Raw genomic sequence first — 16,937 nt, 5'->3', positions numbered from 1 at the left:
TTTTCCTTTCCTTTCTTTCCTTCCTTTCATTTCCTTTTGTTATCTTTTCCTTTCCTTTAATCCTTTCCTGTCCTTTCCTTCATATCCTGTCCTTTCCTTTCCTTTCCTTTCTCTTTCCCTTTTCTCTTTCCATTCTGTCCTTACCTTACCTTTCCTGTCATTTTCTTCCCTTTTCTTCCTTTCCTTTTTCTTTCCTTTCCCTTCCTTTCCTTTCTCGTTTCATCCTCTCCTTTCCTTTCCTTTTCTTCCCTTTCCTTCCCTTTCCTGTCATTTCCTTTCCTTTGTTTCCCTTTCTCTTTCTTACCATTTTTTTCTTTTTTCTTTCCTTCTCTCTATTCCTTTTCTGTCCTTTCCTTTCCTTTCCTTTCCTTTCCTTTCCTTTCCTTTCCTTTCCTTTCCTTTCCTTTCCTTTCCTTTCCTTTCCTTTCCTTTCCTTTCCTCTCCTTTCCTTTCCTGTCCTTGAGTCTGACCCCTGTATCTTCTCTGACTCTGACTTGATTCTGGTCCTGGTCTGATCCTGGACTGTGGCAGGGATCCAGATCAGTCCTGGTCCTGCTGATGCTGGCCAGTCTGAGTCTCCGTCCCTGTTCCAGTCCTCCTCAGTGCTCCATCAGAGGGTCGCTGTCCTCCGTCCAGCTGGACCGGCCTGTAAACAGAGACCTCCTTCAGCTGCACAGGCTGCTCCTCTGTTCTCTGAGAGTGAGTGTGTGTGAGAAAGAGTGTGTGTGTGTGAGAAAGAGTGTGTGTGAGAAAGAGTGTGTGTGTGTGAGAGTGTGTGTTACATAATATCTGACACAAAGAGCAGAGAGGCCCGTCCTGCTGAATGAGGGAAGAGAAAGTCTGAGTCTCTGTGATGCTCGGATCAGTTCGACCTCCTCCTCCTCCTCCATCTCTCTCCTCCTCTCCTCCTCTCCTCCTCTCCGTCACAGCGCTCTCTGATTCTTCCTCTTTCATGTTTTGTGTCTGTGGTCTCCCTCCATGAGTTCATCTCTCCTCTCAGTCGTCACTTTTAATTCTCTGCTGAGACGTGAGCTCAGAGACGTCTCTTCATTTATTTTCATCCCTTCATCTTTAGCGTCCTCCAGCTGTGATTCTCTGAACATGTTGGTGATATTATCCCCTCCAATCATCCCGGCCTGTCCCGGTGTGATGATGGAGGAGCCATGATCCTCAGCTCTGTGGTTTCCTGTCAGTTTAAAGAGTTTTATCACAGACGCTGTGTGGAGTCTTTGATTCAGGATGTTTCTACAGAGATGTGTCGGTTGTTGTCTCATCTCTGACCCTCTGTCTCCTTGTTTCTCCGTCTCTGTCCAGGTGGAGAACATCCTGCTGAACGATCAGGGAAGTTATGTTCTGTGTGACTTTGGAAGTGCCACTCATAAAGTTCTGCTGCCACATAAAGACGGAGTTACGGCTGTGGAGGACGAGATCAAAAAGTAGGTTTAACGGTCCACTGATAAATGAAAGAAGAAGAAATGTTCTTACTCTGTGCACACGTTCTGTGTTTACACAAGATCACTTTCAGATTCATGACATGTGCACGCCAGCCACTACCTCCCCCATATTTATCTATATAAGGAGCTCTGTTTCCCTCACTGGGAGTCTTTACGAGATGATCAATAATCAGCGGGCGCTCCTGGGTGCTTTGAGGGGGGTTAACGACGGGTGTTCAGAATATAAACGACCCATATTAAAGCTGCTGCTGGATATTTTTGTAAACAAATAAATAAGTTGGAGTTAACGGTGAAGCTGTGCGCGTCATTTGCTCAGAACATGTGTAAAGTCACAAGAGGTGAATATTCATCAATATCACGTTTATTTAATCAATTTTGTCAGCTCACTGTTTTCACTTTTAAATTCTGTTAAAAACTTTTTGTTAATGAAAGTAGTCTTAATATGTCATGCATTTAGTTATATGTGTATGTTAACATTAGGGATGCACTGATCCAACTTTTGTAGTTCCGATACCTATACTTAAAGGATGCACCGATATGAAGTTTGGCCGGCACTGATATCCAATATTTGTATTGTTGTAATGGCTGATAACCAATATTTACCCATATCAATATTGATTAAAAAGAAAATTGATGCGTCATATTATTGTTTTTTTTTATTGACGTTGTCACATGGTGAAATCAGATACCAGGGGGTAATACTCATTTGTAACTTCAGTTCACTGCATGAGGTGCTGTGTTATTGGATACTTTTATGGGAAAAGATCACTAAGTTCATACGTGAGGAATATTGATGAGGAAAAATCTCTTCTCCCAGAGAGCGCTGTGCGCTGACGGAGGCTCTGCATCTCCGGCTTGGACAGCCTGACAGCTCCCGGAGTTTAGCGTCTGATAACGTGATTTAGAGAATCTCCTTCACTCTCTGTTACCGACAGTTTTTCAGGATCTGAGTCACAAACTAGTGGCAAAACTCCCCTAACTTTAGAAAAGAGAGGACATCATAGTGTCTCTTCGTCCTGGCAGACTACCTGTGTTTGTTTATATCTGGCACGCCGCGCGCGGACTGATACACTAAGCAGCGAGCGCCTCGTAGCCAGCTGTGGCTCTGCAGCGGAGGTAGCGCCGTTTTACGACACGATGAGAACTAGAGCCTTATTAAGCGGTGTTTTTGTGTGAAAGTAACGCGCTGAAAGTTCTCTAAATAAAGCGTGAATGCAGACCCATATCAGAGTTTTTTGGTGGGAGTCCGTTTATTTGTGTTTTTGGTCAAGTAAAATATGGCCCCGTCTGAGTGCAGAGGAAACCGACTGACGAGCAGGGAGGGGGTGTTTGGTGCGAGCGCCCTGGGCTTCTGCTGCACAAAAACACTGCTGTAGGGGTAATTTCTGCCCTAAACCTTGTGATAGGACCCAACTTGTTCCATCCTGGAGTATCACTTTAATGTTTACCATCAAAACAATTCTTCAGAATGTACACAAGTTCTTTTCAAAAGTAAACTTTTATACTCTGTAGACTGGTAATAAAGCAAAAAACAAAGCAAGTGCATCAGCAAGTGTCCCACCAATCCGATTCAGCTTTGAGGGGCACTGATACATCGATAACCATTTCCACCGATCAGTATCAGTGGATTCCTTGTCAACATTTTTTGAGAGCATGGTCTGAGGAGGTTTTAACTTTGTGCACAGAGTAAGAACAAATTCAAGAAAGAAAAAATTGACAAATCTAAGATTTGTGCAACAAACCTTTGTATGCACAATTACGGCTGCTCTCTGCTCCTTATTACAGACACACACACACACACACACAAACATAGACCTGTTTGTACCAGAGGAACTCTTTCACTTTCAGTTTCTGCTCCTGAGAATAAGTTCAGCTCTGTCTCTCTCAGTCTGTGTTCATGTTTTAAATCTCAGCCGCTCTGATCTCTGCTCCTCTTTACAGCTGTAATAAACAGCTCAGTGTGGCCCTATCAGCTGTTTATGAGCCTGTGTGTGTGTGTGAGTGTGTGTGTGTGTTTCTCAGGTTACCTCCGAACACACAGCAGCACAGACAAACTTGATCCCATTTGAACTTTACCTGGATCTTCCTCATCATCATCATCAGTAGTGTGTTCCTTTCTCACACACACACACACAGAGGGTGTGTTCACAGAGAGGAGCTTTAAAACTGACCTGCAGTAAACAGGAAGTGATGCTCTAACTTTGACCTGCAGTGACCTCTTCCTGTCCCTCCTCAGGTACACCACTCTGTCATACCGCTCCCCTGAGATGATTAACCTGTATGCAGGTAAACCCATCACCACCAAGGCTGATATCTGGGTAAGAGACACTCTAAGAGTGTGTGTGTGTGTGTGTGTGTGTGAGTGTGTGTGTACAGTATGTATGTTATGCAGCCTGCTGGTCCAGTTTATCATCCTGACCCAACTGGTTCCTCCCCCTCCCCTCTCTGCTTCCCTCGGGTTGTTTGCCTCCCTCAGCTCTCCAACAGTTTCCCCCTCATTAAAGATTCACCAACATCATAACACAGCCAGGACTCCTCCTCCTCCTCCTCCTCCTCCTCCTCCTCCTCCTCCTCCCTGTTAGCTCCACATGATTGTGTCAGTTACAGATCAGACTTCACGCAGGCTGTTTTTAACCGTTCAGCAGAGTCCTGATCAGGTCGGGTATTTCAGAGTTGTTACATCTCTCAGCGCGTCACATCAGGTCACAGGAAGTTTTTATCTGAGACACTGTGATGTTAAATCTGTTTTATATCTCTGACAAGATGAAAACACTTAAAGGTTTAAATACTTTCCTCAAAGTTGCAGTTGCTCTGATTGTCATTCAAACAAACTTTTATTCTTCATCCTCAGTTTGAAAAACAGGTGTTACAGAAATAATCTACTGAACAACAGGTGTGTGTGGCTCCAACACTTCCTGTGTTTACATAAGTGCTGTCAGGCGATTAAAAAAAATTGATCTAATTAATTACAGGATTTGAAATTAATTTATCTAATTAATCGCATTTTAATCTCATATCTGCTTAAGGTCCCAAAACAAAGAATTTGAATTCCAGGACATTAAAATTACATTAAAAGACATTAAAAGACTTAAAAAAAAATAAGGTGGGAATATATACAACACATTTTTAGGTACCCTGAGGCTTAAGGAACACACGAACCTACCTTAATAAAAAACTAAGTTAACAAAATCTACACAGTCCTGCACCTAAGATAAGCTGATTTGATTTTTAGGACGGTTTTTGCTTCTGTTCACATTTTCACTCACTGTGGACTCAACTGTCACTGCAATATGAACATCTACACTTCTATGAGGTCAGGAGAACCAGGGCTAAAGGCTAAAAACTGTGAGGAACTATGTACAAAACACTTAATTCAAGTCTTGGATCAAAGAAAAGTGAAGTATTCTCAGTTTAACATGCTCTGAACACAAACTGTTACTGATTGGTGCAGAGCAGCCCCAAGCTGAAACATGACACCAGGAAGATGGAAGCAAATTTTCAAAGAATTCTTTAGATTTAAATACAGGACAAATATCGATCATTCAGAGCTTGTTTAAAGCAGTAAAGAGTGTAGAATTGCCTGTTTTTTACAGAATTGAGTTAGAGCAAACGGTTGATTTTCTGTAGATTTTCAAAAAGAACGAGTGAATAAACGAGACGTGGACTGTACCACTCTCGCTTCACCCTAAAGCATGTTGCTGACATCACGTGTGATACATTCAGGGACCGTCGGAAATTTGAAAATCTGACGAGAACACCACTTTTTCCATGTAGGACAAACGGTTTGTAAATACCAGACATTTAAAAATAAGTGCGTCCTTGAACGCCTCGCGGGTTTGGGATCCAGATTAATCTGTGTTAGTTTTTATAACACGTTAATTTGCGGTGTAATTAATTAATCTAATTAACGCGTTAAAAAATGACAGCCCTTGTTTACATGAATTCTTAATTCTGCGTGTGTGTGTGTGTGTGTGTGTGTGTGTGTGTGTGTGTGTGTGTGTGTGTGTGTGTGTGTGTGTGTGTGTGTGTGTGTCCTCCTCAGGCTCTGGGCTGCTTGTTGTACAAGCTGTGTTTCTTCACTCTTCCTTTTGGAGAGAGTCAGGTGGCCATATGTGACGGGACCTTTATCGTTCCTGATAACTCCAAGTTCTCCTCCAGGCTCCACTCTCTCATCAGTAAGTTATTCAGACATAACACAGAATGTTTGTACCCTATTGACCTGAATATAAGAAGACCCCCCTCTTTTTAAAACCAATATTCAGACAAAGACTTGTAAGACTGAACAATATTTTAAATCAGTTGACTCTGTTCCATCTCAAACTGCATAGTTAGATCGCTGAGTTCAAAAGTTTGCAGCCCACGAATCATGTTCTCACACTGTATGACCAGACGCTTTGATGCGACTTCACTGCTGACACTATACGTCCATGCGTCAGACTCTTCACCCCTCTTCTTCTATGCCGTCTATTAAACTTTAGACTGACTTCATCCAATTTTAGACCAACTTCAGAGATTGCGCATGCTCTGTGCAAGAGGCTGAGGCACATTGGCTCATGGCGCTGCTTCTACCATGCGATACCTTCATGAGTAGTGCTGCAACGGATCATCATCGATCCATGATCCATTCGGATAAAAACACAAATAAACGGACTCCCACCGAAAAAATCTGATATTGGTCTGCATTCATGCTTTATTTTGAGAATTTTCAGCGCGTTACTTTCACACAAAAACACCGCTAAATAAGGCTCTAGTTCTCTAAAACGGTGCTACCTCCGCTGCAGAGCCACAGCTGGCTACGAGGCGCTCGCCACTTAGTGTATCAGTCCGCTCGCACGGCGTGCCAGAAATAAACAAACGCAGGTAGTCTGCCAGGACGAAGAGACACGATGAGAACTAGAGCCTTATTTAGCTGTGTTTTTGTGTGAAAGTAACGCGGTGAAAATTCTCTAAATAAAGTGTGAATGCAGACCCATATCAGATTTTTTTGGTGGGAGTCCGTTTATTCGTGTTTTTGGTCAAGTAAAATATGGCCCCGTCTGAGTGCAGAGGAAACCTGCAGAGGAGCAGGGAGGGGGTGTTTGGTGCGAGTGCTCTGGGCTTCTGCTGCACAAAAACACTGCTGTAGGGGTAATTTCTGCCCTAAACCTTGTGATAGGACCCAACTTGTTCCATCCCAGAGTATCACTTTAACTATCTTTTATTGAAACTCTGAGACAACCATCGAAATGATAACTGCTTTTATTTATGGCTCTAAATACAATCACTAAGATCTGTGTTTCAGATGTAAATCTGATGACAGCTTCTCAGGAACAAACTCACACACACACTCCCATCTATCTCTTAATAACAGCCACTTTGAAGACCATGAAAACCTATTTTTATTTTTCAGTTTGCATTTTACAGACGGTCTTCATTGAAGTGCGATCTTCGACCCTGTAACTCCATATTTTTTGGCTGCCTGAAAAGTTGTTCAAGATCTCTGCTGCATAAATCTGTTCATCTGACCATCATTGTCTTAAAATAAGCATCATAACACCTAGGGATGCACAAAATATTGGTATCTATATCAACATCATCATTGGCCGATTTTGGTCTTTTTTTAACATACCATTATCAGAGCATCTTGAAAGATATTTCCAGACCCAAATAATCTTGTTTCCTCTGACTAAGTAAACACCAAAACTACCTGAGAAGAGTGGACTCTCTTCCCTTATTTCGCTCTTCCTGTTTTTGATCCAAAAAAACATTATAGACAGAGAACAAACTCATAAAAGATCTCTTTGAGGATCACGATAAGTTTTTCATTTACAGTTAGCATTTATCAGACGGCCTTTAAGGGCGCGCGATCTTTGATATTACTCTCTGTAACTCCAGATTTTTGTCTGCCTGACAGTTGTTGAACATCTCTGCTGCAGTAATCATCATTACCTTAAAATTAGCATCACAGCTTCGCCTCCGTTGTCTGTTAACTTGCCCGACTTTTGGTCCACTTTGCTCTGGACAATCACCACGCCTCTCCATGTCTCATCTCCTGTCACTGCGTCTCTGCTGTGAATGACAAATGAGGTCACTGCGGTGTAGCGATTTACAACTATCAGCATGTGTCAACGGGTCGACCTCGATTATAGCACCACCCTCCACTTTTAACATTGTTTTCAACAAAAAAAAACTCGTCTCACAAATAGACAATTAGTAATCTCTTTATTCGACGTATGACGGTGTGATTGATGAGTCATTAAGTCAGGTCAGAGTGAGTGTGAGGACAAGTAAACTCAAACTATATGAGCTCACACAGACCCACTGACATACATCAGTATATGATAAACGCACTATTTTAGATATAAAGAAAATTCTTAAAGAGACTCAGAGAGGAAACACTCAGCTGTTGTTTTGAGCTAAAATCAGAGAGTTGAAGGTCACCTGTCAGGTGTGACTGGGTCAAACTTTATAAAGCAGGGGAGTGTTTTCTGTCAGAGGGTTTATATCTGTCACACTGTGAGCTTTACTTCCTCTGTCTTCAAACAGGAAGTGTGTATTCAGCTCTGTTGTTTTTTAAACGATGTTTACACCCTGTGTGTGTGTGTGTGACGTCACCTGTACCTGCTCAGACCGGCCCGACAAACGGTGACCGAGCAGCAGCAGCAGCAGCGTCTCCTCTGACTCAGCCTGTTTGAACCGGTCTGACTCTGAGAGGAAACTTCCTCTGATGAAGAGGAGGCTCCTCCTCACATTATCTGACCAACAGCTCCCCCCTGTGGACAGACAGAGGAGGTGCAGATCTCTCTGAGCAGACTGTGTTTCTGTCGTTCAGGATACATGCTGGAGCCCGACCAGGAGAAGAGACCCGACATCTACCAGGTGTCTCACTTTGCCTTCAAGTTAGCGGGGAAGGACTGTCCTGTGCCAAACCTCTTTGTGAGTGAAGACGTTCGATTGATTACATCCTTTAAAGTCATTATCTCTGTAACACGGCTCACCTGCTGCCTCCACAGAACTCCCCCCTCCCCACGGCGCTCCCTGAGCCTCTGACGGCCAGCGAGGTCGCTGCCAAGAAGAGTATGACGAAAGCACGGTAACATAAACACACACACACACTTCTGTTTTTTTTTCTGCTCCGGCCTCTCCTAAATAAAACTCCTGATGCCTCCTCTGCAGGATCACGGACTCTGTGGGTCCCACAGAAACCTCCATCGCCCCCAGGCAGAGACCCAAAGCAGCAAACAGCAGCGTCCTGCCGCTCGCCAACACCGTCACTCCTGTGAAGATGAGTGTGCCTTCAGCACCCGTCAGCAACGGACAGAAAGGTGTGCAGCGTCTGTAAACACACCTGTAGAGTCTGTGTTAGTCTGCAGCTCCTATAAACACACTCTTCTCTCTGTCCTCTGCGCTCAGCTCCCACACCCGGCTCAGGGCAGCCCTCCATGCAGCAGCAGCAGCAGCAGCCTCCTCCTAGCAGCCAGACGCACAGAGTCCTGCAGCAGCTGCAGCCTGGAGACCTTCGCCTGCAGCAGCTACAGCAGCAGCATCATCATCATCAACAGCAGCAACAGCAACAAGCACTGCAGCAGCAACATACAAACGCTCAGCAACTACAATACCTCCAGGTAGAGAACACACACCTCCACCTTCCACACAGAGCTGATGGTGTGGTTGTAGTTTGATGATTCAGAGCAGAGAGGCTCAGGGCTGCCTCAGTCAAACACAAGCCTGGGCCTGTATTCTCAAATCATCCTAAGGCCAAAAGTAGCTCTTAGTGACATTATTCTCACATGTAGAGAAGAGAAACTGAAACTTAAGTATCAGTCTCATCACCCAAGTATTGATCGATTCACTCTTAGGCTTCTTCAAAGTCCTCCTCCCTCCTCCTAACAGTTTTTCACTTAGGAGCTCTCTTAGGGCCTGAAACACTTTGTGAATAACTTCTATCTTACAGAGGGAAAATTCTAAGAATTTTTTTTTAGACCTGATGGAGTTGTTGTCCCTGAGTTCAGCCTCCTGCAGAGCCGCCTCAGTCCAAAACAAACCTGGGCCTCTATTCACAAATCATCCTAACGTTGCGTACCCACCGAAAGCGTTGAGAGCGAATGTATTTGCGCGTCAAATGAAATCGCACCGCGCTAGACGCTTGAGTTTTGACGCTGGTACAAATATGCAAAAAACTCTCACCACTCACCGTGGCTTCGTTGCACGAAAAGTCCACCATCATCATTTCATCGTCGAACATGGCTCCGATCACCACCATCGCAGCTCTGTACCTGCTGTCGAGAAGTCTGCTGCGGACTAGGCGTTGATGTCGGTACGTCTGGATGACGGCTGGTTCCAGCGGTACTTCAGGCTGACTGTTGCCCAGTTTGAAGACCTGCTATCCAGGGTTGGTGCCAGGATCTCCCGCCTGGATACCAACTACAGGCGCTCCATTCCAGCTGTGGAGCACCTGTCCATCGGTGACGATCTCCACGCTGATAGGCTCTCACGGCGCATCAAGACACTCACTCGCTGGAAAAGTTCAATTATTTCAACTCGAGCGTCAAGCGTTGGGCGGTAAGCAGCGAGCATTTTTTGGCTAGAAACGCTCAATGCTTGAACGCTTGATGACGCAGCGCCAATTCGCGGTTTTAAATTGACTCTGTATGTAATATCAACGCCCAAAAAATTTGCGACACTTCCAGTGGGTACACACTGTAAGGCCAAAAGTAGCTCTTGGTGAAGTCATTCTCAGAAAAATCTTAGAATTCCTACATTTTTTCTTAAAATTTTCCCTTGGTAAGAGAAAAGTTATGCACAAAGCGTCTCAAGCCTACAGAGAGCTCCTGAGGTGAAAAACTGTTAGGAAGAGGGGGAGGACTTTGAAAAAGCCTATGAGTGTATAGATCAATACTTGGGTGATGAGGTTGATACTTCAGTTTCGGTTTCTCTTCTCTACATGTGCTCCTCTCAATCGCTCATGTGCTGATAGCTATCTATCAATCTTTCTATCTATCGAGATAGATGAAACTTTGTCTCTTCTGCAGTAAAAACAGAAACTTGCCTTAGACACGGCTCCAAGTACGAATTTAAACACGCTTACAAACACAATAAATGTCACTTCAGAATTTGGAAATCTTTTGATTTTCATCTTATGTCATTTCGTTTATGTGTGAGAGGAAGTGACTGTGTGTGTGATGTGGCTCTTTGCAGTACCAAGGTAGTTTTTGTGGCTCTTGGTCTCTGACTGGTTGGCCTAAACAGTCCAGTTAATGAGCAAATTAAGCTTATGAAGTTCTATAACATTCATACAGTTATTAATATTAAAGAAACCAGTTTCATAATCTGAGAAAAACGCACTTCTCTCACTCGTGTGTGCGCAAGGAGAGGGAAGCACGCATTGATGTGTGTTGGGCAATGCACTCCTATGTGTGCCCCTGGTGTCGTGATCATGAGACCCGAGTTCCCTCTTTTATTCTCCTTAAGCTGAGCCAACAGCAGGCTCTGTCTAGTTATTTTTTATCCATTTTTTTTAATTGTTTTTTTTGGTTGTTTTGCCAAACCAAATCCCTTTTTAAAAGGATGCCACTAGACGTGCATTGGTCGGTCGATCGATTGGTGCTGATTTCCTCAATTTTGGGGGTTGGTGATCGTCCCATCCTTACGTATGAAACTGATCTTATACACCTCCGGTAAGGTCTGACAGCCAGCCATTGTTGCTTTTTGCTCTGAGACCAAAAACTCAGGACACTTCATTGGCTGTTTAAGTTAAAACATAAAGATTTGATTGTTTTATAGTTATTGATCAATGATTTTCAATAAAAGAAGATTGGAACATTGAAAGAATACGCTGTCAGTTATAGGAAATAAAAAATAAAAATTGGTATCAGCAGGTCAGGCCTTTTTAAAGATCAGCCATTAAAATCAAACATATAGTAGTAAAAAAAAGCAGCGTTGACAGCAAACACAACATTAAGCAGATCAATATAATTGTCATGTAAATGAGTTGCGGTCAGACATTTTGAAGCTGTGACACATTTCTGAAAACAGTATGAGTCATGTGATCGTTGTTTTTACCATTCATTTATTACCCCATTGTTTCTCTTTTAGTACCGACCAATCACAGCCTTTAGGAGACTGCATCACTCCTAGAAACGAGGCCAACCGCACCTCCTCGCTAAGATCAAAGTTTCTGTCTCCTCCTCGCTCAGAGCTGCTCTCAGAAACTTCCTTTGTCTAAAACTTGAAGTCCTGAGAGGAGGCGAGCATGTTTTAACCCTGTCCCTCCCTGCTCAGTACCAACAGGCCGTGCAGCAGTCCCTGCAGCTCCAGCAGCAGCAGCAGGCTCTCCTCCAGCAGCAGCACCTGATGATGACTCCTGTGTACCAGCAGCAGGTGGCCCAGGCCCAGTACGCAGCCATGGTGAGTCCTGATGTTGACCTGGTCCTGGAGCTTCTCTGGGCTGTGATTTGATTCTGATGTTTGTTCAAAAAGACATCCGTCAACCTGAGTCTGTTCTCTTTGTACTTCAGCAGCTAGAGACAGAATCTGAGAGCAGCAGATCTGATCCAAGTCTGCATAAATATCAGATTAAATGAGAGTGAAACACATGGAGGCGCAGCGTGAAAGCACAGATCTGAGTCCTTCATTTAATGTCAGAAGTGTCTCTCTGTTCCAAACACTGGCAGAAGACTCGCTCCTCGTCTGTGCCAAGCAGACGCTCAAACTTCCCACTGACTCCTCCAAACGCTCAGAAACTCGTATTTACGCCGCGACTCAATCAAACACACAAACACACAGGTCCTCCGCACGCGCTCCGTCAGGGCGGAGACATTTTTAGTCTGTTTCCCACCGAACGAGCACCATCTGTTTTATTTCAGAGGCAATCTGGTCCGAGCCGAGCCACGGGGGGATCGAACAGAGGGTGAAAGCGACGATTTCCTCTGTGATGCATCCTGACATATGAAATGGTTCACAGGCAGCACCTCGCACAGTCTCAGCTTATTCCCAGGATACCTGCAGAGGCTCCTCTCTGATCCCAGACCTGCTCTCATTGTGCTGACGGAGGAAGTGTGAGACGATTCAAGACGTCAGAGACACACGAGTTTAAGCTCTCAGAGAGTAACTCTAACAGAGACTGGATCAGGGACTCAGTCTACCAGTCTACCCTGCAGACTCTGAAAGACTTCCTCTGAAGTCACACTGGCAAACTGTAGCGTGCTTCAGATACATCTTTATGATGCTTAACAGGAAATTTGTTGCCGCGTGTGAGGATTGAGGAGGCACGCTTCAACCCTAAAACCCAGTTTGTTGAGCCAGTGTGACCACAAGTGAACACCATTAACCTCTCTGCTTTATCACGCTTTGAAAAGGTGGGCTTCAGCGCAGTTTACTTTGAGAGCTCCTCAGGACAATCATCTTAAACAATAACTGGGTGTCAGAGGGCTGTGTGGGACCAAAACTACTTAACTAGGGGTGCATCAATACCTGTGAAACAATAAAATCTTTATGTTTTAAATCAAACAACCAATAAAGTGTCCTGAGTTTTAGGTCTCAGAGCAAAAAGCAACAATGTCTGGCTGTCAGACCTTCCTGGAGGTAACTAAGATTGGTTTCATATGTAAGGATGGGCCCATGACTGGTCCCCTAAAATGAAGAAAATCTGTACAGATCGATAGGCCGAACAATCGGTGTCTAGACTTAACATAAACCAAGAAGTCTCTAAAGTTGTAGCAGTTTTCTGTGTCTCATTGTGCTGACCGTAAGCGGCAATCTCTGGTCGAATAATGTGAGAAAAAATGCTGAAGTGCTAAAATCTGCCGTTTCTCCAGTGTCCGCTCGAGGCTGGCTCTGAAAGAACCAGAAGTCACAAACACACTAAGCCAAAAAAAAAACATTTTCAAAGCAGAAATTGACCTATTTACAGCCTGGTTCAAAAAACGTCTCCTGTCTGAGTCGCTAATTTTACTGTCAGCACCCTCTCTACGGGTAGAGGTGTCCCAGTCCGACATTAATATCGGATATCGGTCCGATATCAGCAAAAAAACAAAAATCGGTATCGTATCAGAATGCATCTAAAATCTCCGATATAAGCAGTCCATTCCAGACCCCGCTCCTGCTGTTTTTATTTGATTTATTTAGGTTATTTTCTGGGTCTTCTAATTAATTATTTATTTTATTCAATTACTAGTGTCTTTTATGTTTAATGTTAACATTTCTGTTACCCATTGGTTAATAATAAATGGGTCAGTTTTTCCTCATACCTACTGTTGCTGACTACTGTTCTTTGTTTGAATAATATCACTTAATCAAGCCTTTTCTAACATGACAGACCTACTACAAAATAAGTAAAAAAAAGTATGCATGTTTAATGCTGATATCGTATCGGATTAATATCCGTATCCGCCAATACTCAATGCTGCAGTATCGGTATCGTATCAGAAGTGAAAATGTAATATCAGGACATCCCTATCTATGGGGGTTGAATTTTTTTCTATTTATGCAGTTTAGACCAGTGGTTATTGCTCTGAGACTGCAAGGTAAGCTCAGCTTTCCCTAAAATGTCCCTAAAAAGTGTTGATATGTTCTGCTGTGTGAACATTTCATTGATAAAATCTGAGCTAGAATTCCTTCATCTTTAGTTCAGAATCAGCTCCTATCACAGGTAACTGACTCCACCTCCTTCTCATTCATCCCCGCAGCGTCTCAGCGCTTTAACACAGTCGGACGCTGAGCGTCTTCTGACTTCAGCGGGGAAGCGTAGAGTGGGTTGTTCCACTGTGGAAACTGGACGGTCATTGGATAAACGCTGGGCTTTGTCCCGCCCATCGGACGCTCAGCGTCTCTGGGGGTCTATGAGGCAGTGGGCTGGCCTGGACGCTGGGCTTCTGCATGATGATTGGATGATCTGTCTGAGGCCGAATCCCTTTTTGATTGAGAGTGAAATGAGCCAGTCAGAGATCTTAAAGTATAACCCTCCACCGGAGCATCTTCTCAGTTCTACTTTCAGTTGTTCTGGACTGATCTGGAGGCTTTATCAATCCCCAGCGAGTTTACCTTTCATAAAAACGACGAGCGTTAAGAGAACACTGGTAAAATCTCTGGAAAAAACACCTGGCTGGTACGACAGGGTCACAGATCATTTTCTTGAAAAGGAACGGAGGGTAGAATTTACGTTTAAATAAACAAACAAATTTATGATGTAGGTTGGAAAAAAATGAGCTCCACCTCCTTGACTGAGCAGCAGCCGCCACTGGTTTAGAGGATATTAAGATTGCAAGCTCGCCCAAGCAGAGGCACAGCTCAGGTTATGTGACTGACGGGCGCCCCATAGCTGTGCTCGAAGCCCTTGCCACTTCCAACATGACCGCGATAGCCGATCTGCTTCAAAATCTGTTTCAGAAATAGACGAGTGACTTCAGGGAGACTACGTCCATTGATTATACAGTCAGTGGCTGACTCTGATGAGATTGTGCTCATGGTGATGTAGGCAGGCCATACACCAGGCCATGTACCTAAATTCTGGTTCCTATTGGGGCAGTGTGACTGCTCCCTGAGACTCGGTCATTTCTACTCTCCGAGCAGTGAGTCTGTCTGAGGTGATCCTTCTTGTTCAGTTTGGTTTCCTTCGATCTGTTTCACTGTCCCTCCTGATCCTCCTGCCCTATCCACCCCCCTGTGTCCCCCTTATCTCCCCCCCGCTCCCCTTACCCCGTCCCCAGCTCTCCAAACCCAGAGCTGATTCTAACAACATTCTTCATCTTTTCGTATCTAATCATTGTGAACCATGAAATCAAAGCTCCGTCCCTCATTCCCTCCCCCTTTCTCCCTCTCTGCCTCCCCCCACAGCTGCACCAGTACCAACAGGCTTTTGTGCAACAGCAGCAACATCAACAACAACAACAGCAACATCAGCTACAGCAGCAACAGCAACAGTTACATCAACACCATCAACATCATCCTCATCTTCCTCAGCAGCAGCAGCAGCAGCATCCTCTTCCTCCCTCCACCCAGCAGACGCTCCCTTACATGTCCTCCCCCCTCGAGTTCCAGATCCCTCTGGGTTCATACAGCGCCACCACGCCCTCTGCTGCTCCTGCACCTGCACCTGTGCAGGTGGGAGGGCCGTCACCTGTGGATTCTTCATACCTGAACTCCAGGTAAGATCAGGGAAGCTGAAGAGTAGAGCTGCAGTTGAATTACCATAGAGTTATGATTGGTAGAGTAGAGTTACATTAAAGTTGTGGTAGAGTTAAAATAGAGATTGGTGCGTCTGTCTCAGGTGGTAACCAGGCAACCACTGGCTGAAGAAAAACCCTCAGGTCCTCCTGATGCTTGTCTTTTCCAATTCCAAATGCTACTGAAAGACACAATTACACAGTTGGAATATTTCTTGATTTACAGAAAGAATTTGACACCATCGATCACAAACTATTAGACATCAATTTGTCCACATTAACAATCAAAACTCAACTCTGTTATAAGCTACATGTGGGGTGCCTCAGGGTTCAGTACTTGGACCATTGGTGTTCATGATTTATGTTTGGTTTCCAGCTCTCTCAAACTTATTTTATTTGCTGATGACACAACAACATTTTTTAGTGGAAAAAACCTCAAACAGCTTCTGGATACTGTGGAGAATGAACTTCAGACTCTCAGAAAATGGTTTGATGGCAACAAATTATTGCGTTTGGGCAATAGGTCATAACAACAACATCAAAGTAAATGATGTAAAAATTGAAACTGGGTGTGAAAACAAATTTTTAGGAGTTATAATTGATGATAAATTAAATTGGAAATCTCACATAAATCATGTCTCAGCTGAAATTTCCAGATCCATCTCAATTCTCTATAAGATTTCCTAAACCAGAAGTCTCTGTTCATACTGTATTATTCACTCATCGTCCCATACATGACGTACTGTCTAGTCGTCTTCTGTGACAAAAAAAGCCATACAAATTATAAGTAAAAAATGGGGCTGAAGAGTTAATCAAATTTAATTTGTATTATTTTTCATTTTATAAAAAGTGCATTTCACACGTTGACCTATTTCATGGTTCATAGATGAGAGGATTCCTGTTTAGTTTTTATGTCATTGTTGATATCAGGCCTGCAGTGCTTTGTTCCTTTCCCTTATATTATTTAAGGTAATTAATTATCATTTTATTTCACGTCTACAAGGCTTGAAGTTATATCAATCAGGCAGTATTTTGCTGTTACTGTAATAGTTAAATCAAGATATGTTGTTCGGATCAATTCATTCTTCATTTCATCTGATTTCAACATAACGAGGGATGGTACCGATACCAGCCTTTTTTCAAGGTATCAGTACTCGAGAAGGCTGCAAATACCTCCTCGCCACTAGGTGCTGCTAATTGCTGCGGTTTAACACCACAGCAAATGTGTGCCAGGTCCTTTTCAGACAATATGAATGAACCAGGAAAAGTTCTCAGTTAAACTTTTTTATTTTGTATTTTAGTTTACTTTAAAAAATACTTAAACTCTGACAGTTGTTAGTCT

At 43.7% G+C, this 16,937-nt stretch overlaps 1 protein-coding gene across 1 annotated transcript in view; it reads left to right on the top strand.

Moving 5' to 3' along the window:
* Positions 1-16,937, top strand: part of bmp2k (BMP2 inducible kinase) — a 41,994-nt gene that overhangs the window by 16,161 nt on the left and 8,896 nt on the right. Inside the window, exons 5-13 of the mRNA XM_074669918.1 lie at positions 1,315-1,436; positions 3,691-3,772; positions 5,497-5,629; positions 8,266-8,369; positions 8,447-8,526; positions 8,610-8,758; positions 8,847-9,058; positions 11,715-11,840; positions 15,267-15,577. Of these exons, the coding sequence (XP_074526019.1) occupies positions 1,315-1,436; positions 3,691-3,772; positions 5,497-5,629; positions 8,266-8,369; positions 8,447-8,526; positions 8,610-8,758; positions 8,847-9,058; positions 11,715-11,840; positions 15,267-15,577 (1,319 nt within the window). The remainder of the gene's footprint in view (positions 1-1,314; positions 1,437-3,690; positions 3,773-5,496; positions 5,630-8,265; positions 8,370-8,446; positions 8,527-8,609; positions 8,759-8,846; positions 9,059-11,714; positions 11,841-15,266; positions 15,578-16,937) is intronic.

This window comes from Halichoeres trimaculatus, unplaced genomic scaffold (assembly GCF_033239565.1).
Source record: "Halichoeres trimaculatus isolate MK-OKI-2021-1 unplaced genomic scaffold, fHalTri1.1 fHalTri1_scaffold_5, whole genome shotgun sequence".
Lineage (NCBI taxonomy): Eukaryota > Metazoa > Chordata > Actinopteri > Labriformes > Labridae > Halichoeres > Halichoeres trimaculatus.
The sequence above is the reverse complement of the archived record's forward strand: the minus strand, read 5'-3'. Positions and strand labels throughout refer to the sequence as shown.